The 27,196-nt window shown below is 51.1% G+C and overlaps 1 protein-coding gene across 1 annotated transcript in view; it reads right to left on the minus strand.

Annotated features, from left to right (window-relative positions):
- Positions 1-25,313, minus strand: part of LOC144675826 (sperm-associated antigen 7-like) — an 88,964-nt gene extending 63,651 nt beyond the window's left edge. Inside the window, exon 1 of the mRNA XM_078536397.1 lies at positions 25,195-25,313. Coding sequence (XP_078392523.1) covers positions 25,195-25,239 — 45 coding nt within the window. The 5' untranslated portion in view covers positions 25,240-25,313. The remainder of the gene's footprint in view (positions 1-25,194) is intronic.
- Between the last annotated feature and the right edge of the window lie 1,883 nt (positions 25,314-27,196).

Here is a 27,196-nt window from a genome sequence, read left to right on the forward strand (position 1 = left end):
GATGGGGACAGTGAAGAGGGAGCTTTATTCTGTATCTAACTTAGTGCTGTACCTGTCCAGGGACTGTATGATGGGGACAGTGTAGAGGGAGCTTTACTCTGTATCTAACCCCGTGCTGTACCTGTCCTGGGAGTGTTTGATAGGGACAGTGTCGAGGGAGCTTTACTCTGTATCTAACCCCGTGCTGTACCTGTCCTAGTAGTGTTTGATGGGGATGGTGTCGAAGGGAGCTTTAGTCTGTATCTCTCCACATGCTGTACCTTTTCTGGGAGTGTTGGATGGGGACGGTGCAGAGGGAGCTATACTCTGTATCTAACCCCGTGCTGTACCTGTCCTGGGATTGGTTGATGGGGACAGTGAAGAGGGAGCTTTATTCTGTATCTAACTCAGTGCTGTACCTGTCCAGGGACTGTATGATGGGGACAGTGTAGAGGGAGCTTTACTCTGTATCTAACCCTGTGCTGTACCTGTCCTGGAAGTGTTTGATAGGGACAGTGTCGAGGGAGCTTTACTCTGTATCTAACCCCGTGCTGTACCTGTCCTAGTAGTGTTTGATGGGGACAGCGCAGAGGGAGCTTTATTCTGTATCTAACACCGTGCTGTACCTGTCCTGGGATTATTTGATGGGGACAGTGTAGAGGGTGCTTTACTCTGTATCTAATCCCCTGCTGTACCTGTCCTGGGAGTGTTTTATGGGGACAGTGTAGAGGGATCTTAATTCTGTATCTAACCCAGTGCTGTACCTGTCCTGGGAGGGTTTGATGGGGACAGTGTAGTGGGTGCTTTAATCTGTATCTAATCACGTGCTGTACATGCGCAGGGAGTTATTGCTGGGGATGGTGTAGAGGGAGCTTTACTATGTATCTAACCCCATGCTGTACATGTCCTGGCAGTGTTTGATGGGGACAGTGTAGAGGGAACTTTATCCTGTATCTAACCCCGTGCTGTACCTGACCTGGGAGTGATGGATGGGGACGGTGTAGAGGGAGCTTTACTCTGTATCTAAACCAGTGCTGTACCTGTCCTGGGAGTGTTTGCTGGGGAAAGTGTAGAGGGAGGTATACAATATAGTTAACCCCGTGTTGTCCCTGTCCAGGGAGTGTTTGATGCGGACAGTGTAGAGGGAGCTTTACTCTGTATCTAACCCTGTGCTGTACCTGTCCTTGGAGTGTTTGATGGGGATGGTGTAGAGGGAGCTTTACTCTGTATCTAACCCAGTGCTGTACCTGTCCTGGGAGTGTTTGATGGGGACAGTGTAGAGGGAGGTTTACTCTGTATCTAACCCCGTGCTGTACCTGTCCTGGCAGTGTTTGATGGGGACAGTGCAGAGGGAGCTTTACTCTGTAAGTAACCTCGTGCTGTACCTGTCCTGGGAGTGTTTGATGGGGCCAGTGTAGAGGGAGTTTTATTCTGTATCTAAACCCGTGCTGTACCTGTCCTGGGAGTGCTCGATGGGGACAGTGTAGGGGGTGCTTTAATCTGTATCTAATCCCGTGCTGTATCTGTACTGGGAGTGATGGATGGGCACGGTGTAGAGGGAGGTTTACTCTGTATCTAACCCCGTGCTGTACCTGTCCTGGGAGTGTTTGATGGGGACAGTGTAGTGGGAGGTTTACTATATATCTAACCCCGTGCTGTACCTGTCCTGGGAGTGTTTAATGGGGAGAGTGTAGAGGGAGGTTTACTATATATTTAACCCAGTGTTGTCCCTGTCCTGGGAGTGTTTGATGGGGACAGTGCAGAGGGAGCTTTACTCTGTATCTAACACCGTGCTGTACCTGTCCTTGGAGTGTTTGATGGGGATGGTGTAGAGGGAGCATAACTCTGTATCTAACCCCGTGCTGTACCTGTCCTGGGAGTTTTTGATGGGGACAGTGTAGAGGGAGCCTTACTCTGTATCTAACCCCGAGCTGTACCTGTCCTGAGTGCGTTTGATGGGGACAGTGTAGAGGGAGCTTTACTCTGTATCTAACCCCGTGCTGTACCTGTCCGGGGAGTGTTTGATGGGGACAGTGCAGAGGGAGATATACTCTGAATATAACCCTGTGCTGTACCAGTCCTGCGAGTGTTTGATGGGGACAGTGTAGCGGGTGCTTTACTCTGTATCTAATTCAGTGCTGTACCTGTCCTGGGAGTGATGGTTGGGGACGGTGTAGAAGGAGCTTTACTCTGTATCTAACCCCGTGCTGTCCCTGTCCTGGGAGTGTTTGATGGGGACAGAGTAGAGGGGGCTTTACTCTGTATCTAACCCCGTGCTGTACAGGTCCTGGGAGTGTTTGAAGGGGACAGTGTAGCGGGATCTTTATTTTGTTTATAGCCCCGTGGAGTACATGTCCTGGGAGTGTTTGATGGGGACAGTGTAGAGGGAGTATTATTCTGTATCTAACTCCGCGCTGCACCTGTCCTGGGAGTGCTTGATGGGGACAGTGTAGAGGCAGCTTTTCACTGTATCTAATTCCGTGCTGTACCGGTCCTGGGAGTGCTTGATGGGGATGGTGTCGAAGGGAGCTTTAGTCTGTATCTCTCCACATGCTGTACCTTTTCTGGGAGTGTTGGATGGGGACGGTGGAGAGGGAGCTATACTCTGTATCTAACCCCGTGCTGTACCTGTCCTGGGTTTGTTTGATGGGGACAGTGAAGAGGGAGCTTTATTCTGTATCTAACTCAGTGCTGTACCTGTCCAGGGACTGTATGATGGGGACAGTGTAGAGGGAGCTTTACTCTGTATCTAACCCCGTGCTGTACCTGTCCTGGGAGTGTTTGATAGGGACAGTGTCGAGGGAGCTTTACTCTGTATCTAACCCCGTGCTGTACCTGTCCTAGTAGTGTTTGATGGGGACAGCGCAGAGGGAGCTTTATTCTGTATCTAACACCGTGCTGTACCTGTCCTGGGATTATTTGATGGGGACAGTGTAGAGGGTGCTTTACTCTGTATCTAATCCCCTGCTGTACCTGTCCTGGGAGTGTTTTATGGGGACAGTGTAGAGGGATCTTAATTCTGTATCTAACCCAGTGCTGTACCTGTCCTGGGAGGGTTTGATGGGGACAGTGTAGTGGGTGCTTTAATCTGTATCTAATCACGTGCTGTACATGCGCAGGGAGTTATTGCTGGGGATGGTGTAGAGGGAGCTTTACTATGTATCTAACCCCATGTTGTACATGTCCTGGCAGTGTTTGATGGGGACAGTGTAGAGGGAACTCTATCCTGTATCTAACACCGTGCTGTACCTGACCTGGGAGTGATGGATGGGGACGGTGTAGAGGGAGCTTTACTCTGTATCTAAACCAGTGCTGTACCTGTCCTGGGAGTGTTTGCTGGGGAAAGTGTAGAGGGAGGTATACAATATAGTTAACCCCGTGTTGTCCCTGTCCAGGGAGTGTTTGATGCGGACGGTGTAGAGGGAGCTTTACTCTGTATCTAACCCTGTGCTGTACCTGTCCTTGGAGTGTTTGATGGGGATGGTGTAGAGGGAGCTTTACTCTGTATCTAACCCAGTGCTGTACCTGTCCTGGGAGTGTTTGATGGGGACAGTGTAGAGGGAGGTTTACTCTGTATCTAACCCCGTGCTGTACCTGTCCTGGCAGTGTTTGATGGGGACAGTGCAGAGGGAGCTTTACTCTGTAAGTAACCTCGTGCTGTACCTGTCCTGGGAGTGTTTGATGGGGCCAGTGTAGAGGGAGTTTTATTCTGTATCTAAACCCGTGCTGTACCTGTCCTGGGAGTGCTCGATGGGGACAGTGTAGGGGGTGCTTTAATCTGTATCTAATCCCGTGCTGTATCTGTACTGGGAGTGATGGATGGGCACGGTGTAGAGGGAGGTTTACTCTGTATCTAACCCCGTGTTGTACCTGTCCTGGGAGTGTTTGATGGGGACAGTGTAGAGGGAGCTTTACTCTATATCTAACCCCGTGCGGTACCTGTCCTGGGAGTGTTTGATGGTGACAGTGTAGAGGGAGCTTTACTCTGTATCTAATTCCATGCTGTACCGGTACTGGGAGTGATTGATGGGGACAGTGTAGTGGGAGCTTTATTCTGTATCTAAACCCGTCCTGTACCAGTCCTGGGAGTGATGGATGGGAACAGTGTAGAGGGAGGTTTACTCTGTATCAAACCCCATGTTGAACCTGTCCTGGGAGTGTTTGATGGGGACAGTGTAGAGGGAGCTTTACTCTATATCTAACCCCGTGCTGTACCTGTCCTAGGAGTGTATGTTGGTGACAGTGTAGAGGGAGCTTTACTCTGTATCTAACCCCGTGCTGTACCTGTCCTGGGAGTGTTTGATGGGGACAGTGTAGAGGGAGCTTTACGCTGTATCTAACCCCGTGTTGTACCTGTCCTGGGAGTGTTTGATGGGGACAGTGTAGAGGGAGCTTTACTCTATATCAAACCCCGTGCTGTACCTGTCCTGGGTGTGTTTGATGGTGACAGTGTAGAGGGAGCTTTATTCTGTATCTAACCCCGTGCTGTACCTGTCCTGGGAGTGATTAAACGGGACAGTGTAGAGGGAGCTTTACTTGTATCTAACCCTGTGCTGTACCTGTCCTGGGAGAGTTTGATGGGGACAGTGTAGAGGGAGCTTTACTCTATATCTAACCCTGTGCTGTATCTGTCCTGGGTGTCTTTGATGTGGACAGTGTAGAGGGAGCTTTACTCTGTATCAAACCCTGTGCTGTACCTGTCCTGGGAGTGTATGATGGGGACGGTGTAGAGGGAGCTTTACTCTGTATCTAACCCCGTGAAGCAACTGTCCTGGGAGTGTTTGATGGGGACAGTGAAGAGGGAGGTTTACTATATATTTAACCCCGTGTTGTCCCTGTCCTGGGAGTGGTTGATGGGGACAGTGTAGAGGGAGCTTTACTCTGTATCTAACACCGTGCTGTACATGTCCTGGGAGTGTTTGATGGGGATGGTGTAGAGGGAGCTTTACTCTGTATCTAACCCCGTGCTGTACCTGTCCTGGGAGTGTTTCATGGGGACAGTGTAGAGGGAGCTTTACTCTCTATCTAACCCCGTGCTGTACCTGTGCTGGGAGTTTTGATGGGGACGGTGTAGAGGGAGCTTCACTCTGTATCTAACCCCGTGCTGTACCGGTCCTGGGAGTGTTTGAGGATGACAGTGTAGCGGGATCTATATTGTGTTTATAACCCCGTGCTGTACCTGTCCTGGGAGTGTTTGATGGGGACAGTGTAGTGGGTGCTTTATTCTGTATCTAACCCCGTGCTGTACCTGCCCTGCGAGTGTTTGATCGGGACAGTGTAGCGGGTGCTTTAATCTGTATCTAACCCCGTGCTGTACCTGCCCTGGGAGTGTTTGATGGGGACAATGTAGAGGGAGCTTTACTCTGTATCTAACCCCGTGCTGTACCTGTCCTGGGAGTGTTTGATGGGGACAGTGTAGTGGGAGGTTTACTATATATCTAACCCCGTGCTGTACCTGTCCTGGGAGTGTTTAATGGGGAGAGTGTAGAGGGAGGTTTACTATATATTTAACCCAGTGTTGTCCCTGTCCTGGGAGTGTTTGATGGGGACAGTGCAGAGGGAGCTTTACTCTGTATCTAACACCGTGCTGTACCTGTCCTTGGAGTGTTTGATGGGGATGGTGTAGAGGGAGCTTTACTCTGTATCTAACACCGTGCTGTACCTGTCCTGGGAGTGTTTGATGGGGACAGTGTAGAGGGAGCCTTACTCTGTATCTAACTCCGTGCTGTACCTGTCCTGGGAGTGCTGGCTGGGGACAGTGTAGAGGGAGCTTTACTCTGTATCTAACTCCGTGCTCTACCTGTCCTGGGAGTGTTTGATGGGGGCAGTGTAGAGGGAACTTTAGTGTGTATCTAACCCCGTGCTGTAACTGTCCTGGGAGTGTTTGATGGGGACAGTGTAGAGGGAGCTTTACTCTGTATCTAACCCCGTGCTGCAATTGTCCTGGGAGTGTATGATGGGGACAGTGTAGAGGGAGCTTTAACCTGTATCTAACCCCGTGCTGTACCTGTCCAGGGAGTGTTTGATGGGGACAGTGCAGAGATGGCTTTACTCTGTAAGTAACCTTGTGCTGTACCTGTCCTGGGAGTGTTTGATGGGGCCAGTGTAGAGGGAGTCTTATTCTGTATCTAAACCCGTGCTGTACCTGTCCTGGGAGTGCTCGATGGGGACATTGTAGGGGGTGCTTTAATCTGTATCTAATCCCGTGCTGTATCTGTCCTGGGAGTGATGGATGGGAACGGTGTAGAGTGAGGTTTACTCTGTATCTAACACCGTGTTGTACCTGTCCTGGGAATGTTTGATGGGGACAGTGTAGAGGGAGCTTTACTCTATATCTAACACCGTGCTGTGTCTGTCCTGGGAGTGTTTGATGGTGACAGTGTAGCGGGAGCTTTACTCTGTATCTAATTCCGTGCTGTCCCTGTCCTGGGAGTGCTTGATGGGGATGGTGTCGAGGGAGCTTTACTCTGCATATCACCCCATGCTGCACCTGTCCTGGGAGTGCTTGATGGGGACAGTGTAGTGGGAGCTTTATTCTGTATCTAACTCCGTGCTGTACCTGTCCTGGGAGTGATGGATGGGAAAGGTGTGGAGAAAGGTTTACTCTGTATCTAACCCCGTGTTGAAACTGTCCGGGGAGTGTTTGGAGGGGACAGTGCAGAGGGAGCTTTGTTCTATATCTAACCCCGTGCTGTACCTGTCCTGGGAGTGTTTGATGGTGACAGTGTAGAGGGAGCTTTATTCTGTATCTAACCCCGCGCAGTACCTGTCCTGGGAGTGTTTGATGGGGACAGTGTAGAGGGAGCTTTACTCTGTATCTAACCCTGTGATGTACCTGTCCTGGGAGTGTTTGATGGGGACAATGTAGAGGGAGCTTTACTCTGTATCTAACCCTGTGCTGTACCAGTCCTGGGAGTGCATGATGGGGACAGTGTAGAGGGAGCTTTACTCTGTATCTAACCCCGTGCTGTAACTGTCCTGCGAGTGTTTGATGGGGACAGTGTAGAGGGAGCTTTACTCTGCATCTCACCCCATGCTGTACCTGTCCTGGGAGTGTTTGTTGGGGACGGTGTAGCGGGAGCTTTATTCTGTATCTAACCCCGTGCTGTGCCTGTCCTGGGAGTGATGGATGGGAACGGTGTAGAGAAAGGTTTACTCTGTATCTAACCCCGTGCTGTAACGGTCCTGGGAGTGTTTGAGGGGGACTGTGTAGCGGGATCTTTATTTTGTTTATAGCCCCGTGCTGTACCTGTCCTGGGATTGTTTGATGGGGACAGTGTAGAGGGAGTATTATTCTGTATCTAACTCCGCGCTGCACCTGTCGTGGGAGTGCTCGATGGGGACAGTGTCGTGGGTGCTATAATCTGTATCTAACCCCGTGCTGTACCAGCCCTGGGAGTGTTTGATGGGGACAATGTAGAGGGAGCTTTACTCTGTAACTAACCCCGTGCTGTACCTGTCCTGGGAGTGATGGTTGGGGACGGTGTAGAAGGAGCTTTACTCTGTATCTAACCCCGTGCTGTCCCTGTCCTGGTAGTGTTTGATGGCGACAGAGTAGAGGGAGATTTACTCTGTATCTAACCCCGTGCTGTACCGGTCCTGGGAGTGTTTGAGGGGGACAGTGTAGCGGGATCTTTATTTTGTTTATAGCCCCGTGCAGTACATGTCCAGGCAGTGTTTGATGGGGACAGTGTAGTGGGAGCTTTATTCTGTATCTAAACCCGTGCTGTACCTGTCCTGCGAGTGTTTGATCGGGACAGTGCAGAGGGAGCTTTACTCTGTATCTAACACCGTGCTGTACCTGTCCTTGGAGTGTTTGATGGGGATGGTGTAGAGGGAGCATAACTCTGTATCTAACCCCGTGCTGTACGTGTCCTGGGAGTTTTTGATGGGGACAGTGTAGAGGGAGCCTTACTCTGTATCTAACCCCGAGCTGTACCTGTCCTGAGTGCGTTTGATGGGGACAGTGTAGAGGGAGCTTTACTCTGTATCTAACCCCGTGCTGTACCTGTCCGGGGAGTGTTTGATGGGGACAGTGTAGATGGAGATTTACTCTGTATATAACCCTGTGCTGTACCAGTCCTGCGAGTGTTTGATGGGGACAGTGTAGCGGGTGCTTTACTCTGTATCTAATTCCGTGCTGTACCTGTCCTGGGAGTGATGGTTGGGGACGGTGTAGAAGGAGCTTTACTCTGTATCTAACCCCGTGCTGTCCCTGTCCTGGGAGTGTTTGATGGGGACAGAGTAGAGGGGGCTTTACTCTGTATCTAACCCCGTGCTGTACGGGTCCTGGGAGTGTTTGAGGGGGACAGTGTAGCGGGATCTTTATTTTGTTAATAGCCCCGTGGAGTACATGTCCTGGTAGTGTTTGATGGGGACAGTGTAGAGGGAGTATTATTCTGTATCTAACTCCGCGCTGCACCTGTCCTGGGAGTGTTTGATGGGGACAGTGTAGAGGGAGCTTTACACTGTATCTAATTCCGTGCCGTACCGGTCCTGGGAGAGCTTGATGGGGATGGTGTCGATGGGAGCTTTAGTCTGTATCTCTCCACATGCTGTACCTTTTCTGGGAGTGTTTGATAGGGACAGTGTCGAGGGAGCCTTACTCTGTATCTAACCCCGTGCTGTACCTGTCCTAGTAGTGTTTGATGGGGACAGCGCAGAGGGAGCTTTATTCTGTATCTAACACCGTGCTGTACCTGTCCTGGGATTATTTGATGGGGACAGTGTAGAGGGTGCTTTACTCTGTATCTAATCCCCTGCTGTACCTGTCCTGGGAGTGTTTTATGGGGACAGTGTAGAGGGATCTTAATTCTGTATCTAACCCAGTGCTGTACCTGTCCTGGGAGGGTTTGATGGGGACAGTGTAGTGGGTGCTTTAATCTGTATCTAATCCCGTGCTGTACATGCGCAGGGAGTTTTTGATGGGGATGGTGTAGAGGGAGCTTTACTATGTATCTAACCCCATGCTGTACATGTCCTGGCAGTGTTTGATGGGGACAGTGTAGAGGGAACTTTACCCTGTATCTAACCCCGTGCTGTCCCTGACCTGGCAGTAATGGATGGGGACGGTGTAGAGGGAGCTTTACTCTGTATCTACCCCAGTGCTGTACCTGTCCTGGGAGTGTTTGAGGGGGAAAGTGTAGAGGGAGGTATACAATATATTTAACCCCGTGTTGTCCCTGTCCAGGGAGTGTTTGATGCGGACAGTGTAGAGGGAGCTTTACTCTGTATCTAACACAGTGCTGTACCTGTCCTTGGAGTGTTTGATGGGGATGGTGTAGAGGGAGCTTTACTCTGTATCTAACCCAGTGCTGTACCTGTCCTGGGAGTGTTTGATGGGGACAGTGTAGAGGGAGGTTTACTCTGTATCTAACCCCGTGCTGTACCTGTCCTGGCAGTGTTTGATGGGGACAGTGCAGAGGGAGCTTTACTCTGTAAGTAACCTCGTGCTGTACCTGTCCTGGGAGTGTTTGATGGGGCCAGTGTAGAGGGAGTTTTATTGTGTATCTAAACCCGTGCTTTACCTGTCCTGGGAGTGCTCGATGGGGACAGTGTAGGGGGTGCTTTAATCTGTATCTAATCCCGTGCTGTATCTGTCCTGGGAGTGATGGTTGGGCACGGTGTAGAGGGAGGTTTACTCTGTATCTAACCCGGTGTTGTACCTGTCCTGGGAGTGTTTGATGGGGACAGTGTAGTGGGAGCTTTATTCTGTATCTAAACCCGTCCTGTACCAGTCCTGGGAGTGATGGATGGGAACAGTGTAGAGGGAGGTTTACTCTGTATCTAACCCCATGTTGAACCTCTCCTGGGAGTGTTTGATGGGGACAGTGTAGAGGGAGCTTTACTCTATATCTAACCCCGTGCTGTACATGTCCAGGGAGTGTTTGTTGGTGACAGTGTAGAGGGAGCTTTACTCTGTATCTAACCCCGTGCTGTACCTGTCCTGGGAGTGTTTGATGGGGACAGTGTAGAGGGAGCTTTACTCTGTATCTAACCCCGTGTTGTACCTGTCCTGGGAGTGTTTGATGGGGACGGTGTAGAGGGAGCTTTACTCTATATCAAACCCCGTGCTGTACCTGTCCTGGGAGTGTTTAAACGGGACAGTGTAGAGGGAGCTTTACTCTGTATCTAACCCTGTGCTGTACCTGTCCTGGGAGAGTTTGATGGGGACAGTATAGAGGGAGCTTTACTCTATATCTAACCCTGTGCTGTATCTGTCCTGGGTGTCTTTGATGTGGACAGTGTAGAGGGAGCTTTACTCTGTATCAAACCCTGTGCTGTACCTGTCCTGGGAGTGTATGATGGGGACGGTGTAGAGGGAGCTTTACTCTGTATCTAACCCCGTGAAGCAACTGTCCTGGGAGTGTTTGATGGGGACAGTGTAGAGGGAGGTTTACTATATATTTAACCCCGTGTTGTCCCTGTCCTGGGAGTGGTTGATGGGGACAGTGTAGAGGGAGCTTTACTCTGTATCTAACACCGTGCTGTACCTGTCCTGGGAGTGTTTGATGGGGATGGTGTAGAGGGAGCTTTACTCTGTATCTAACCCCGTGCTGTACCTGTCCTGGGAGTGTTTCATGGGGACAGTGTAGAGGGAGCTTTACTCTCTATCTAACCCCGTGCTGTACCTGTGCTGGGAGTTTTGATGGGGACGGTGTAGAGGGAGCTTCACTCTGTATCTAACCCAGTGCTGTACCGGTCCTGGGAGTGTTTGAGGATGACAGTGTAGCGGGATCTATGTTGTGTTTATAAACCCGTGCTGTACCTGTCCTGGGAGTGTTTGATGGGGACAGTGTAGTGGGTGCTTTATTCTGTATCTAACCTCGTGCTGTACCTGCCCTGCGAGTGTTTGATCGGGACAGTGTAGCGGGTGCTTTAATCTGTATCTAACCCCGTGCTGTACCTGCCCTGGGAGTGGTTGATGGGGACAATGTAGAGGGAGCTTTACTCTGTATCTAACCCCGTGCTGTACCTGTCCTGGGAGTGTTTGATGGGGACAGTGTAGTGGGAGGTTTACTATATATCTAACCCCGTGCTGAACCTGTCCTGGGAGTGTTTGATGGGGACAGTGTAGAGGGAGCTTTATTCTGTATCTAACCCCGTGCTGTACCTGTCCTGCGAGTGTTTGATGGGGACAGTGTAGCGGGTGTTTTACTCTGTATCTAATTCCGTGCTGAACCTGTCCTGGAGCGCTTGATGGGGATGGTGTCGAGGGAGCTTTACTCTGTATCTAACCCCATGCTGTACCTGTCCTGGCAGTGTTTGATGGGGACGGTATAGAGGGAGATTTACTCTGTATCTAACCCCGTGCTGTACCTGTCCTGGGAGTGTTTAATGGGGAGAGTGTAGAGGGAGGTTTACTATATATTTAACCCAGTGTTGTCCCTGTCCTGGGAGTGTTTGATGGGGACAGTGCAGAGGGAGCTTTACTCTGTATCTAACACCGTGCTGTACCTGTCCTTGGAGTGTTTGATGGGGATGGTGTAGAGGGAGCTTTACTCTGTATCTAACACCGTGCTGTACCTGTCCTGGGAGTGTTTGATGGGGACAATGTAGAGGGAGCCTTACTCTGTATCTAACTCCGTGCTGTACCTGTCCTGGGAGTGCTGGCTGGGGATGGTGTCGAGGGAGCTTTACTCTGTATCTCACCCCGTGCTCTACCTGTCCTGGGAGTGTTTGATGGGGGCAGTGTAGAGGGAACTTTAGTGTGTATCTAACCCCGTGCTGTAACTGTCCTGGGAGTGTTTGATGGGGACAGTGTAGAGGGAGCTTTACTCTGTATCTAACCCCGTGCTGCAACTGTCCTGGGAGTGTATGATGGGGACAGTGTAGAGGGAGCTTTAACCTGTATCTAACCCCGTGCTGTACCTGTCCAGGGAGTGTTTGATGGGGACAGTGCAGAGATGGCTTTACTCTGTAAGTAACCTTGTGCTGTACCTGTCCTGGGAGTGTTTGATGGGGCCAGTGTAGAGGGAGTCTTATTCTGTATCTAAACCCGTGCTGTACCTGTCCTGGGAGTGCTCGATGGGGACATTGTAGGGGGTGCTTTAATCTGTATCTAACACCGTGTTGTACCTGTCCTGGGAATGTTTGATGGGGACAGTGTAGAGGGAGCTTTGCTCTATATCTAACACCGTGCTGTGTCTGTCCTGGGAGTGTTTGATGGTGACAGTGTAGCGGGAGCTTTACTCTGTATCTAATTCCGTGCTGTCCCTGTCCTGGGAGTGCTTGATGGGGATGGTGTCGAGGGAGCTTTACTCTGCATCTCACCCCATGCTGCACCTGTCCTGGGAGTGCTTGATGGGGACAGTGTAGTGGGAGCTTTATTCTGTATCTAACTCCGTGCTGTACCTGTCCTGGGAGTGATGGATGGGAACGGTGTGGAGAAAGGTTTACTCTGTATCTAACCCCGTGTTGAAACTGTCCGGGGAGTGTTTGGAGGGGACAGTGCAGAGGGAGCTTTGCTCTATATCTAACCCCGTGCTGTACCTGTCCTGGGAGTGTTTGATGGTGACAGTGTAGAGGGAGCTTTATTCTGTATCTAACCCCGCGCAGTACCTGTCCTGGGAGTGTTTGATGGGGACAGTGTAGAGGGAGCTTTACTCTGTATCTAACCCTGTGATGTACCTGTCCTGGGAGTGTTTGATGGGGACAATGTAGAGGGAGCTTTACTCTGTATCTAACCCTGTGCTGTACCAGTCCTGGGAGTGCATGATGGGGACGGTGTAGAGGGAGCTTTACTCTGTATCTAACCCCGTGCTGTAACTGTCCTGTGAGTGTTTGATGGGGACAGTGTAGAGGGAGCTTTACTCTGCATCTCACCCCATGCTGTACCTGTCCTGGGAGTGTTTGATGGGGACGGTGTAGTGGGAGCTTTATTCTGTATCTAACCCCATGCTGTGCCTGTCCAGGGAGTGATGGATGGGAACGGTGTAGAGAAAGGTTTACTCTGTATCTAACCCCGTGCTGTAACGGTCCTGGGAGTGTTTGAGGGGGACAGTGTAGGGGGATCTTTATTTTGTTTATAGCCCCGTGCTGTACCTGTCCTGGGATTGTTTGATGGGGACAGTGTAGAGGGAGTATTATTCTGTATCTAACTCCGCGCTGCACCTGTCCTGGGAGTGCTCGATGGGGACAGTGTCGTGGGTGCTATAATCTGTATCTAACCCCGTGCTGTACCAGCCCTGGGAGTGTTTGATGGGGACAATGTAGAGGGAGCTTTACTCTGTAACTAACCCCGTGCTGTACCTGTTCTGGGAGTGATGGTTGGGGACGGTGTAGAAGGAGCTTTACTCTGTATCTAACCCCGTGCTGTCCCTGTCCTGGTAGTGTTTGATGGCGACAGAGTAGAGGGAGATTTACTCTGTATCTAACCCCGTGCTGTACCGGTCCTGGGAGTGTTTGAGGGGGACAGTGTAGCGGGATCTTTATTTTGTTTATAGCCCCGTGCAGTACATGTCCAGGGAGTGTTTGATGGGGACAGTGTAGTGGGAGCTTTATTCTGTATCTAAACCCGTGCTGTACCTGTCCTGCGAGTGTTTGATCGGGACAGTGCAGAGGGAGCTTTACTCTGTATCTAACACCGTGCTGTACCTGTCCTTGGAGTGTTTGATGGGGATGGTGTAGAGGGAGCATAACTCTGTATCTAACCCCGTGCTGTACGTGTCCTGGGAGTTTTTGATGGGGACAGTGTAGAGGGAGCCTTACTCTGTATCTAACCCCGAGCTGTACCTGTCCTGAGTGCGTTTGATGGGGACAGTGTAGAGGGAGCTTTACTCTGTATCTAACCCCGTGCTGTACCTGTCCGGGGAGTGTTTGATGGGGACAGTGTAGATGGAGATTTACTCTGTATATAACCCTGTGCTGTACCAGTCCTGCGAGTGTTTGATGGGGACAGTGTTGCGGGTGCTTTACTCTGTATCTAATTCCGTGCTGTACCTGTCCTGGGAGTGATGGTTGGGGACGGTGTAGAAGGAGCTTTACTCTGTATCTAACCCCGTGCTGTCCCTGTCCTGGGAGTGTTTGATGGGGACAGAGTAGAGGGGGCTTTACTCTGTATCTAACCCCGTGCTGTACGGGTCCTGGGAGTGTTTGAGGGGGACAGTGTAGCGGGATCTTTATTTTGTTAATAGCCCCGTGGAGTACATGTCCTGGTAGTGTTTGATGGGGACAGTGTAGAGGGAGTATTATTCTGTATCTAACCCCGTGCTGTACCTGTCCTGGGAGTGTTTGATGGGGACAGTGTAGAGGGAGCTTTACACTGTATCTAATTCCGTGCCGTACCGGTCCTGGGAGTGCTTGATGGGGACAGTGTAGAGGGAGCTTTACACTGTATCTAATTCCGTGCCGTACCGGTCCTGGGAGTGCTTGATGGGGATGGTGTCGATGGGAGCTTTAGTCTGTATCTCTCCACATGCTGTACCTTTTCTGGGAGTGTTTGATGGGGACAGCGCAGAGGGAGCTTTATTCTGTATCTAACACCGTGCTGTACCTGTCCTGGGATTATTTGATGGGGACAGTGTAGAGGGTGCTTTACTCTGTATCTAATCCCCTGCTGTACCTGTCCTGGGAGTGTTTTATGGGGACAGTGTAGAGGGATCTTAATTCTGTATCTAACCCAGTGCTGTACCTGTCCTGGGAGGGTTTGATGGGGACAGTGTAGTGGGTGCTTTAATCTGTATCTAATCTCGTGCTGTACATGCGCAGGGAGTTTTTGATGGGGATGATGTAGAGGGAGCTTTACTATGTATCTAACCCCATGCTGTACATGTCCTGGCAGTGTTTGATGGGGACAGTGTAGAGGGAACTTTACCCTGTATCTAACCCCGTGCTGTCCCTGACCTGGGAGTAATGGATGGGGACGGTGTAGAGGGAGCTTTACTCTGTATCTACCCCAGTGCTGTACCTGTCCTGGGAGTGTTTGCGGGGGAAAGTGTAGAGGGAGGTATACAATATATTTAACCCCGTGTTGTCCCTGTCCAGGGAGTGTTTGATGCGGACAGTGTAGAGGGAGCTTTACTCTGTATCTAACACAGTACTGTACCTGTCCTTGGAGTGTTTGATGGGGATGGTGTAGAGGGAGCTTTACTCTGTATCTAACCCAGTGCTGTACCTGTCCTGGGAGTGTTTCATGGGGACAGTGTAGAGGGAGGTTTACTCTGTATCTAACCCCGTGCTGTACCTGTCCTGGCAGTGTTTGATGGGTCAGTGCAGAGGGAGCTTTACTCTGAAAGTAACCTCGTGCTGTACCTGTCCTGGGAGTGTTTGATGGGGACAGCGCAGAGGGAGCTTTACTCTGTATCTAACCCCGTGCTGTACCTGTCCTGGGAGTGATGGTTGGGGACGGTGTAGAAGGAGCTTTACTCTGTATCTAACCCCGTGCTGTCCCTGTCCTGGTAGTGTTTGATGGGGACAGAGTAGAGGGAGCTTTACTCTGTATCTAACCCCGTGCTGTACCTGTCCTGGGAGTGTTTGATGGGGACAGAGTAGAGGAAGCTTTACTCTGTATCTAACCCCGTGCTGTACCGGTCCTGGGAGTGTTTGAGGGGGACAGTGTAGCGGGATCTTTATTTTGTTTATAGCCCCGTGCAGTACATGTCCAGGGAGTGTTTGATGGGGACAGTGTAGTGGGAGCTTTATTCTGTATCTAAACCCGTGCTGGACCTGTCCTGGGAGTGTTTGATAGGGACAGTGTAGCGGGTGCTTTACTCTGTATCTAATTCCGTGCTGTACCGGTCCTGGGAGTGCTTGACGGGGACGGTGTAGAGGGAGCTTTACTCTGTATCTCACCCCATGCTGTACCTTTTCTGGGAGTGTTGGATGGGGACGGTGCAGAGGGAGCTATACTCTGTATCTAACCCCGTGCTGTACCTGTACTGGGATTGGTTGATGGGGACAGTGAAGAGGGAGCTTTATTCTGTATCTAACCCCGTGCTGTACCTGTCCTGGGAGTGTTTCATGGGGACAGTGTAGAGGGAGCTTTACTCTGTATCTAATTCCGTGCTGTACCTGTCCTGGGAGTGCTTGATAGGGACAGTGTCGAGGGAGATTTACTCTGTATCTGACCCCATGCTGTAGCTGTCCTGGGAGTGTTTGATGGTGAAGGTGCAGAGGGAGCTTTACTCCGTATCTAACCCCGTGCTGTACCTGTCCTGGGAGTGTTTGATGGGGACAATGTAGAGGGAGCTTTACTCTGTATCTAACCCCGTGCTGTACCTGTCCTAATAGTGTTTGATGGGGACAGCGCAGAGGGAGCTTTAGGCTGTATCTAACCCCGTGCTGTACCTGTCCTGGGATTATTTGATGGGGACAGTGTAGAGGGTGATTTACTCTGTATCTAATCACCTGCTGTACCTGTCCTGGGAGTGTTTGATGGGGACAGTGTAGAGGGATCTTAATTCTGTATCTAACCCAGTGCAGTACCTGTCCTGGGAGTGTTTGATGGGGACAGTGTAGCGGGTGCTTCAATCTGTGTCTAATCCCGTGCTGTACCTGCGCTGGGAGTGTTTGATGGGGATGGTGTAGAGGGAGCTTTACTATGTATCCAACCCCATGCTGCACCTGTCCTGGCAGTGTTTGATGGGGACAGTGTAGAGGGAACTTTACCCTGTATCTAACCCCGTGCTGTACCTGTCCTGGGAGTTTTGATGGGGACGGTGTAGTGGGATCTTTATCTAACCCCGTGCTATACCTGTCCTGGGAGTGATGGATGGGCACGGTGTAGAGGGAGCTTTACTCTGTATCTAACCCCGTGTTGTACCTGTCCTGGGAGTGTTTGATGGGGACAGTGTCGAGGGACCTTTACTCTGTATCTGACCCCGTGCTGTAATGTGCTGGGTGTGTTTGATGGTGACAGTGTAGAGGGAGATTTACTCTGTATCTAACCCCGTGCTGTACCTGTCCTGGGAGTGTTTGACGGGGACAGTCTAGCGGGATCTTTACTTTGATTATAACCCCGTGCTGTACCTGTCCTGGGAGTGTTTGATGGGGACAGTGTAGAGGGAGTATTATTCTGTATCAAAATCCGCGCTGCACCTGTCCTGGGAGTGCTCAATGGGGACAGCGTAGTGGGTGCTATAATCTGTATCTAACCCCGTGCTGTACCTGCCCTGGGAGTGTTTGATGGGGACAATGTAGAGGGAGCTTTACTCTGTATCTAACCCCGTGCTGTACCTGTCCTGGGAGTGTTTGATGGGGACAGTGTAGAGGGAGGTTTACTATATATCTAACCCCGTGCTGTACCTGTCCTGGGAGTGTTTGATGGAGACAGTGTAGAGGGAGCTTTATTCTGTATCTAACCCCGTGCTGTACCTGTCCTGCGAGTGTTGATGGGGACAGTGTAGCCGGTGTTTTACTCTGTATCTAATTCCGTGCTGAACCTGTCCTGGAGTGCTTGATGGGGATGGTGAAGAGGGAGCTTTACTCTGTATCTAACCCCATGCTGTACCTGTCCTGGCAGTGTTTGATGGGGACGGTATAGAGGGAGATTTACTCTGTATCTAACCCAGTGCTGTACCGGTCCTGGGAGTGTTTAATGGGGACAGTGTAGAGGGAGATTTACTATATATTTAACCCCGTGTTGTCCCTGTCCTGGGAGTGATTGATGGGGACAGTGCAGAGGGAGCTTTACTCTGTATCTAACACCGTGCTGTACCTGTCCTTGGAGTGTTTGATGGGGATGGTGTAGAGGGAGCTTTACTCTGTATCTAACCCCGTGCTGTACCTGTCCTGGGAGTGTTTGATGGGGACAGTGTAGAGGGAGCCTTACTCTGTATCTAACCCCGAGCTGTACCTGTCCTGAGTGCGTTTGATGGGGACAGTGTAGAGGGAGCTTTACTCTGTATCTAACTCCGTGCTGTACCTGTCCTGGGAGTGCTGGCTGGGGATGGTGTCGAGGGAGCTTTACTCTGTATCTAACCCCGTGCTGTAACTGTCCTGGGAGTGTTTGATGGGGACAGTGTAGAGGGAGCTTTACTCTGTATCTAACCCCGTGCTGCAACTGTCCTGGGAGTGTTTGATGGGGACAGTGTAGAGGGAGCTTTAACCTGTATCTAACCCCGTGCTTCACATGTCCTGGGAGTGTTTGATGGGTAGAATGTAGTGGGTGCTTTATTCTGTATCTAATCCCGTGCTGTACCTGTCCTGGGAGTGTTTGATGGGAAGGTGTAGAGGGAGCTTTACCCTGTATCTAACCCCGTGCTGTACCTGTCCAGGGAGTGTTTGATGGGGACAGTGCAGAGGGAGCTTTACTCTGTAAGTAACCTCCTGCTGTACCTGTCCTGGGAGTGCTTGATGGGGACGGTGTAGAGGGAGCTTTACTCTGTATCTCACCCCATGCTGTACCTTTTCTGGGAGTGTTTGATGGGGACGGTGCAGAGGGAGCTATACTCTGTATCTAACCCCGTGCTGTACCTGTACTGGGATTGGTTGATGGGGACAGTGAAGAGGGAGCTTAATTCTGTATCTAACCCCGTGCTGTACCTGTCCTGGGAGTGCTTGATAGGGACAGTGTCGAGGGAGATTTACACTGTATCTGACCCCATGCTGTAGCTGTCCTGGGAGTGTTTGATGGTGAAGGTGCAGAGGGAGCTTTACTCTGTATCTAACCCCGTGCTGTACCTGTCCTGGGAGTGTTTGATGGGGACAATGTAGAGGGAGCTTTACTCTGTATCTAACCCCGTGCTGTACCTGTCCTAGTAGTGTTTGATGGGGACAGCGCAGAGGGAGCTTTATGCTGTATCTAACCCCGTGCTGTACCTGTCCTGGGATTATTTGATGGGGACAGTGTAGAGGGTGATTTACTCTGTATCTAATCACCTGCTGTACCTGTCCTGGGAGTGTTTGATGGGGACAGTGTAGAGGGATCTTAATTCTGTATCTAACCCAGTGCAGTACCTGTCCTGGGAGTGTTTGATGGGGACAGTGTAGTGGGTGCTTCAATCTGTGTCTAATCCCGTGCTGTACCTGCGCTGGGAGTGTTTGATGGGGATGGTGTAGAGGGAGCTTTACCCTGTATCTAACCCCGTGCTGTACCTGTCCTGGGAGTTTTGATGGGGACGGTGTAGTGGGATCTTTACTCTATCTAACCCCGTGCTATACCTGTCCTGGGAGTGATGGATGGGCACGGTGTAGAGGGAGCTTTACTCTGTATCTAACCCCGTGTTGTACCTGTCCTGGGAGTGTTTGATGGGGACAGTGTCGAGGGACCTTTACTCTGTATCTGACCCCGTGCTGTAATGTGCTGGGTGTGTTTGATGGTGACAGTGTAGAGGGAGATTTACTCTGTATCTAACCCCGTGCTGTACCTGTCCTGGGAGTGTTTGACGGGGACAGTCTAGCGGGATCTTTACTTTGATTATAACCCCGTGCTGTACCTGTCCTGGGAGTGTTTGATGGGGACAATGTAGAGGGAGCTTTACTCTGTATCTAACCCCGTGCTGTACCTGTCCTGGGAGTGTTTGATGGGGACAGTGTAGAGGGAGGTTTACTATATATCTAACCCCGTGCTGTACCTGTCCTGGGAGTGTTTGATGGAGACAGTGTAGAGGGTGTTTAACTCTGTATCTAATTCCGTGCTGAACCTGTCCTGGAGTGCTTGATGGGGATGGTGTCGAGGGAGCTTTACTCTGTATCTAACCCCATGCTGTACCTGTCCTGGCAGTGTATGATGGGGACGGTATAGAGGGAGATTTACTCTGTATCTAACCCAGTGCTGTACCTGTCCTGGGAGTGTTTAATGGGGACAGTGTAGAGGGAGGTATACAATATATTTAACCCCGTGTTGTCCCTGTCCAGGGAGTGTTTGATGCGGACAGTGTAGAGGGAGCTTTACTCTGTATCTAACACAGTGCTGTACCTGTCCTTGGAGTGTTTGATGGGGATGGTGTAGAGGGAGCTTTACTCTGTATCTAACCCAGTGCTGTACCTGTCCTGGGAGTGTTTGATGGGGACAGTGTAGAGGGAGGTTTACTCTGTATCTAACCCCGTGCTGTACCTGTCCTGGCAGTGTTTGATGGGGACAGTGCAGAGGGAGCTTTACTCTGTAAGTAACCTCGTGCTGTACCTGTCCTGGGAGTGTTTGATGGGGCCAGTGTAGAGGGAGTTTTATTTTGTATCTAAACCCGTGCTTTACCTGTCCTGGGAGTGCTCGATGGGGACAGTGTAGGGGGTGCTTTAATCTTTATCTAATCCCGTGCTGTATCTGTCCTGGGAGTGATGGTTGGGCACGGTGTAGAGGGAGGTTTACTCTGTATCTAACCCGGTGTTGTACCTGTCCTGGGAGTGTTTGATGGGGCGGGTGTAGTGGGAGCTTTATTCTGTATCTAAACCCGTCCTGTACCAGTCCTGGGAGTGATGGATGGGAACAGTGTAGAGGGAGGTTTACTCTGTATCTAACCCCATGTTGAACCTCTCCTGGGAGTGTTTGATGGGGACAGTGTAGAGGGAGCTTTACTCTATATCTAACCCCGTGCTGTACATGTCCAGGGAGTGTTTGTTGGTGACAGTGTAGAGGGAGCTTTACTCTGTATCTAACCCCGTGCTGTACCTGTCCTGGGAGTGTTTGATGGGGACAGTGTAGAGGGAGCTTTACTCTGTATCTAACCCCGTGTTGTACCTGTCCTGGGAGTGTTTGATGGGGACGGTGTAGAGGGAGCTTTACTCTATATCAAACCCCGTGCTGTACCTGTCCTGGGAGTGTTTAAACGGGACAGTGTAGAGGGAGCTTTAACCTGTATCTAACCCCGTGCTTCACATGTCCTGGGAGTGTTTGATGGGTAGAATGTAGTGGGTGCTTTATTCTGTATCTAATCCCGTGCTGTACCTGTCCTGGGAGTGTTTGATGGGAAGGTGTAGAGGGAGCTTTACTCTGTATCTAACCCCATGCTGTACCTGTCCAGGGAGTGTTTGATGGGGACAGTGCAGAGGGAGCTTTACTCTGTAAGTAACCTCGTGCTGTACCTGTCCTGGGAGTGTTTGATGGGGCCAGTGTAGAGGGAGTTTATTCTGTATCTAAACCCGTGCTGTACCTGTCCTGGGAGTGCTCGATGGGGACAGTGTAGGGGGTGCTTTAATCTGTATCTAATCCCGTGCTGTATCTGTCCTGGGAGTGATGGATGGGGACAGTGTAGAGGGAGCTTTACTCTATATCTAACACCGTGCTGTGTCTGTCCTGGGAGTGTTTGATGGTGACAGTGTAGCGGGTGCTTTACTCTGTATCTAATTCCGTGCTGTCCCTGTCCTGGGAGTGCTTGATGGGGATGGTGTCGAGGGAGCTTTACTCTGCATCTCACCCCGTGCTGTACCTGTCCTGGGAGTGTTTGATGGGGACGGTGTAGTGGGAGCTTTATTCTATATCTAACCCCGTGCTGTGCCTGTCCTGGGAGTGATGGATGCGAACGGTGTAGAGAAAGGTTTACTCTGTATCTAACCCCGTGTTGAACCTGTCCGGGGAGTGTTTGATGGGGACAGTGTAGAGGGAGCTTTACTCTATATCTAACCCCGTGCTGTACCTGTCCTGGGAGAGTTTGATGGTGACAGTGTAGAGGGAGCTTTACTCTGTATCTAACCCCGTGCTGTACCTGTCCTGGGAGTGTTTGATGGGTACAGTGTAGAGGGAGCTTTACTCTGTATCTAACACCTAGCTGTACCTGTCCTGGGAGTGTTTGATGGGGATGGTGTCGAGGGAGCTTTACTCTGTATCTCACCCCATGCTGTACCTTTTCTGGGAGTGTTGGATGGGGACGGTGCAGAGGGAGCTATACTCTGTATCTCACCCCGTGCTGTACCTGTCCTGGGATTGGTTGATGGGGACAGTGAAGAGGGAGCTTTATTCTGTATCTAACCCCGTGCTGTACCTGTCCTGGGAGTGTTTGATGGGGACAGTGTAGAGGGAGCTTTACTCTGTATCTAATTCCGTGCTGTACCTGTCCTGGGAGTGCTTGATAGGGACAGTGTCGAGGGACCTTTCCTCTGTATCTGACCCCATGCTGTACCTATCCTGGGAGTGTTTGATGGGGACAGTGTAGAGGGATCTTTACTCTACCTAACCCCGTGCTGTACCTGTCCTGGGAGTGATGGATGGGCACGGTGTAGAGGGAGGTTTACTCTGTACCTAACCCCGTGTTGTACCTGTCCTGGGAGTGTATGATGGGGACAGTGTAGAGGGAGCTTTACTCTGTATCTAACCCCGTGTTGTACCTGTCCTGGGAGTGTTTGATGGGGACAGTGCAGAGGGAGCTTTACTCTGTATCTAACCCCATGTTGTACCTGTCCAGGGAGTGTTTGATGGGGACAGTGTAGAGGGAGCTTTAATCTGTATCTAACCCTGTGCTGTAACCGTCCTGGGAGTGTTTGATGGGGACAGTGTAGAGGTAGATTTACTCTGTATCTAACCCTGTGCTGTACCTGTGCTGGGAGTGTTTGATGGGAACAGTGTAGAGGGAGCTTTATTCTGTATCTAACCCTGTGCTGTACCTGTCCTGGGAGTGTATGGTGGGGACGGTGTAGAGGGAGCTTTACTCGGTATCTAACCCCGTGCTGTACCTGTCCTGGGAGTGTTTGATGGGGCCAGTGTAGAGAGAGGTTTACTATATATTTAACCCCGTGTTGTCCCTGTCCTGGGAGTGTTTGATGGGGACGGTGTAGAGGGAGCTTTACTCTGTATCTAAGACCGTGCTGTACCTGTCCTGGGAGTGTTTGATGGGGATGGTGTAGAGGGAGCTTTACTCTGTATCTAATTCCGTGCTGTACCTGTCCTGGGAGTGCATGATAGGGACAATGTCGAGGGAGCTTTACTCTGTATCTGACCCCATGCTGTAGCTGTCCTGGGAGTGTTTGATGGTGAAGGTGCAGAGGGAGCTTTACTCTGTATCTAACCCCGTGCTGTACCTGTCCTGGGAATGTTTGATGGGGACAGTGTAGAGGGAGCTTTACTCTGTATCTAACCCCGTGCTGTACCTGTCCTAGTAGTGTTTAATGGGGACAGTGCAGAGGGAGCTTTATTCTGTATCTAACCCCGTGCTGTACCTGTCCTGGAACTGTTTGATGGAGACGGTGTAGAGGGAGCTTTATTCTGTATGTAACCCCGTGCTGTACCTGTCCTGGGAGTGTTTGATGGGGACAGTGTAGAGGGATCTTAATTCTGTATCTAACCCAGTGCTGTACCTGTCCTGGGAGTGTTTGATGGGGACAGTGTAGTGGGTGCTTTAACCTGTATCTAATCCAGTGCTGTACCTGTCCTGGGAGTGATGGATGGGAACGGTGTAGAGGGAGCTTTACTCTGTATCTAACCCTGTGCTGTACCTGTCCTGGGAGTGTTTGATGGGGAAAGTTTAGAGGGAGGTATACAATATATTTAACCCCGTGTTGTCCCTGTCCTGGGAGTGTTTGATGCGGACAGTGTAGAGGGAGGTTTACTCTGTATCTAACCCCGTGCTGTACCTGTCCTAGCAGTGTTTGATGGGGACAGCGCAGAGGGAGCTTTACTCTGTATCTAACCCCGTGCTGTACCTGTGCTGGGAGTGTTTGATGGGGACAGAGTAGCGGGATCTTTATTTTGTTTATAACCCTGTGCTGTACCTGTCCTGGGAGTGTTTGATGGGGACAGTGTAGAGGGAGTATTATTCTGTATCTAAATCCGCGCTGCGCCTGTCCTGGGAGTGCTCAATGGGGACAGTGTAGTGGGTGCTTTAATCTGTATCTAACCCCTGCTCTACCTGTCCTGGGAGTGTTTGATGGGGACAGTGTAGAGGGAGATTTACTATATATCAAATCCCGTGCTGTACCTATCCTGGGAGTGTTTGATCGGGACAGTGTAGCGGGTGCTTTACTCTGTATCTAATTCCGTGCTGAACCTGTCCTGGAGTGCTTGATGGGGATGGTGTCGAGGGAGCTTTACTCTGTATCTCATCCCATGCTGTACCTGTCCTGGCAGTGTTTGTGGGGACAGTGTAGAGGGAACTTTACCCTGTATGTAACCCCGTGCTGTAACTGTCCTGGGAGTGTTTAATGGGGACAGTGTAGAGGGAGGTTTACTATATATTAAACCCCGTGTAGTCCCTGTCCTGGGAGTTTTTGATGCGGACAATGTAGAGGGAGTTTTACTCTGTATCTAACACCGTGCTGTACCTGTTCTTGGAGTGTTTGATGGGGATGGTGTAGAGGGAGCTTTACTCTGTATCTAACTCCGTGCTGTACCTGTCCTGGGAGTGTTTGATGGGGACAGTGTAGAGGGAGCCTTACTCAGTATCTAACCCCGAGCTGTACCTGTCCTGAGTGCGTTTGATGGGGACAGTGTAGCGGGAGCTTTACTCTGTATCTAACCCCGTGCTGTACCTGTCCTGGGAGTGTTTGATGGGGACAGTGTAGAGGGAGATTTACTCTGTATATAACCCTGTGCTGTACCTGTCCTGCGAGTATTTGATGGGGACAGTGTAGCGGGTGCTTTACTCTGTATCTAATTCCGTGCTGTACCTGTCCTGGGAGTGCTTGCGGGGGATGGTGTCGAGGGAGCTTTACTCTGTATCTCACCCCGTGCTGTACCTGTCCTGGGAGTGTTTGATGGGGAAAGTGTAGAGGGAGCTTTACTCTGTATCTAACCCCGTGCTGCAACTGTCCTGGGAGTGTTTGATGGGGACAGTGTAGAAGTAGCTTTATTCTGTATCTAACCCCGTGCTGCACGTGTCCTGGGAGTCTTTGATGGGGACAGTGTAGTGGGTGCTTTATTGTGTATCTAACCCCGTGCTGTACCTGTCCTGGGAGTGCTCGATGGGGACAGTGTAGTGGGTGCTTTAATCTGTATCTAATCCCGTGCTGTATCTGTCCCTGGAGTGATGGATGGGGACGGTGTAGAGGGAGTATTACTCTGTATCTAACCCCGTGTTGTACCTGCCCTGGGAGTGTTTGATGGGGACAGTGTAGAGGGAGCTTTACTCTGTATCTAACCCCTTGCTGTACCTGCCCTGGGAGTGTTTGATGGGGACAATGTAGAGGGAGCTTTACTCTGTATCTAACCCCGTGCTGTACCTGCCCTGGGAGTGTTTACTGGGGACAATGTAGAGGGAGCTTTACTCTGTATCTAACCCCGTGCTGTACCTGCCCTGGGAGTGTATAATGGGGACAATGTAGAGGGAGTTTTACTCTGTATCTAACCCCGTGCTGTACCTATCCTGGGAGTGTGTGGAGGAGATTCCACAGTCCTGTATGTTTTCTTACCCGCTTCCTGAATTCTGCTTTCTGTTTCTTGTCTTCCTCCTGCATCTTTTTCAATCTAGCCGCTTGTTCTGGGAAAGGTACAAAATAAAGAAGCGGTTGTGTTTAACAACTGCAAACTCCAGGACTTAAATGACAAGGTGAAACCTGAGCAGTGGGATTGGAGGCAGTATTGGAGCGGCACAGGGGTTGGGGCTGAGATTAGAGGTCGACATTCCCAGACAGTGCAGTCAGAGTGCCTGATATACCCACAGCCTTCAGCACAGCAGCAGGTTAGAAACCTTCCAAATACATCTCAGCGACAGCTCAACAACAATTTAATTTATATAGCTTCTTTAACCTTGTCAAACTTCCCAAAGATGCTTCATGAGAACTTTTTTACACAGAGGGTAGTGGGTGTCTGGAATTCGCTGCCCAAGTTGGTGGTAGAGGCAGAAACTCTAAACTCTTTTAAAAAGTACCTGGATCTGCACCTGAAGTGCTGTAAGCTGCAGGGCTATGGGCCGGGTGCAGGAAGGTGGGATTGGAAAGGGCACCTGGGTGTCCTCGGGCTGGCATGGACAAGATGGGCTGAATAGCCTTCTTCTGTGCTGTAACTTTTCTATGGTTCTATGGTTGTCAGACAACATTTAATGTTGGACTACACAAGGAGCTATGGGACAGGTGCCCAACAGCTTGGTCAAAGAGATAGGTTTCTACGGAGTATCTTAGAGGAGGAGAGAGAGAGAGGCGGAGAGGTTTAGGGAGGGAATTCCAGAGCTTAGGGCCCCCCAGGCAGCTGAAGGCCCGGCCGCCAATGGTGGAGCGATGGGAATCGGGGGATGGTCAAGAGGCCAGAATTGGAGGAGCGCAGAGATCTCGGAGGGTTATAGGGGCTGGAGGAGGTTACAGAGATAGGGAGGGTTGTAGGGCTGGAGGAGGTTACAGAGATAGGGAGGGTTGTAGGGGCTGGAGGAGGTTACAGAGATAGGGAGGGTTGTAGGGGCTGGAGGAGGTTACAGAGATAGGAGGGATGTAGGGGCTGGAGGAGGTTACAGAGATAGGGAGGGGTGTAGGGGCTGAGGGAGGTTACAGAGATAGGGAGGGTTGTAGGGGCTGGAGGAGGTTACAGAGATAGGGAGGGTTGTAGGGGCTGGAGGAGGTTACAGAGATAGGGAGGGTTGTAGGGGTTGGATGAGGTTACAGAGATAGAGAGGGATGTAGGGGCTGGAGGAGGTTACAGAGATAGTGAGGGGTGTAGGGGCTGAGGGAGGTTACAGAGATAGGGAGGGTTGTAGGGGCTGGGGGAGGTACAGAGATAGGGAGGGTTGTAGGGGCTGGAGGAGGTTACAGAGATAGGGAGGGGAGAGGCCGATGGAGGGATTTGAAAACGATAATTAGAATTTTAAAAATTGAAACACAGGGTGAGGAGGGGGAGGGGGAGGGGGAGGAGGGGAGAGGTGAGAGGTGAGAGGTGAGAGGGGGGAGGGGGGAGGGGGGAGGGGGGAGGGGCGGAGGGGCGGAGGGGGAGGGGGTGTTGGATGGGAGGTGGTGGTTGGAGGGGGAGGGGCTGAATGGGGTTGGGTGTGAGGGAGCAGAGTTTTGCCCGGGAGGTTTACAAAGGGTAGAGTGGGAGGCCGTCTGGAATAATAACCTCCCCTATCTGGGGTAGCTTCCTTACCTCCCAATCATCCCAGTGACCACATCCCCCCCAACCCGATTCCCCAGCCAAATCCCCATCACCCTCAATCTGCCCCCAATTCCCCATCAACTCCCATATCCTACCCCTCCACACCAAGCCCCATAACCCCCTTCCCACCCCTACCCACAAACCCTCACCCCTACCTCCCAAACCCAAACCCTCACCCCCCACCCTCACCCCTACCCCCCACCCAAACCTCACCCCTACCTCCCAAACCCAAACCCTCACCCGATCTCCCAAACCCAAACCCTCGCCCCTACCTCACAACCCAAACCCTCACCCCTACCTCACAAACCCAAACCCTCACCCCTACCCCCCAAACCC

Source organism: Cetorhinus maximus, unplaced genomic scaffold (genome assembly GCF_964194155.1).
Source record: "Cetorhinus maximus unplaced genomic scaffold, sCetMax3.hap1.1 HAP1_SCAFFOLD_1181, whole genome shotgun sequence".
Taxonomy (NCBI): Eukaryota; Metazoa; Chordata; class Chondrichthyes; order Lamniformes; family Cetorhinidae; genus Cetorhinus; species Cetorhinus maximus.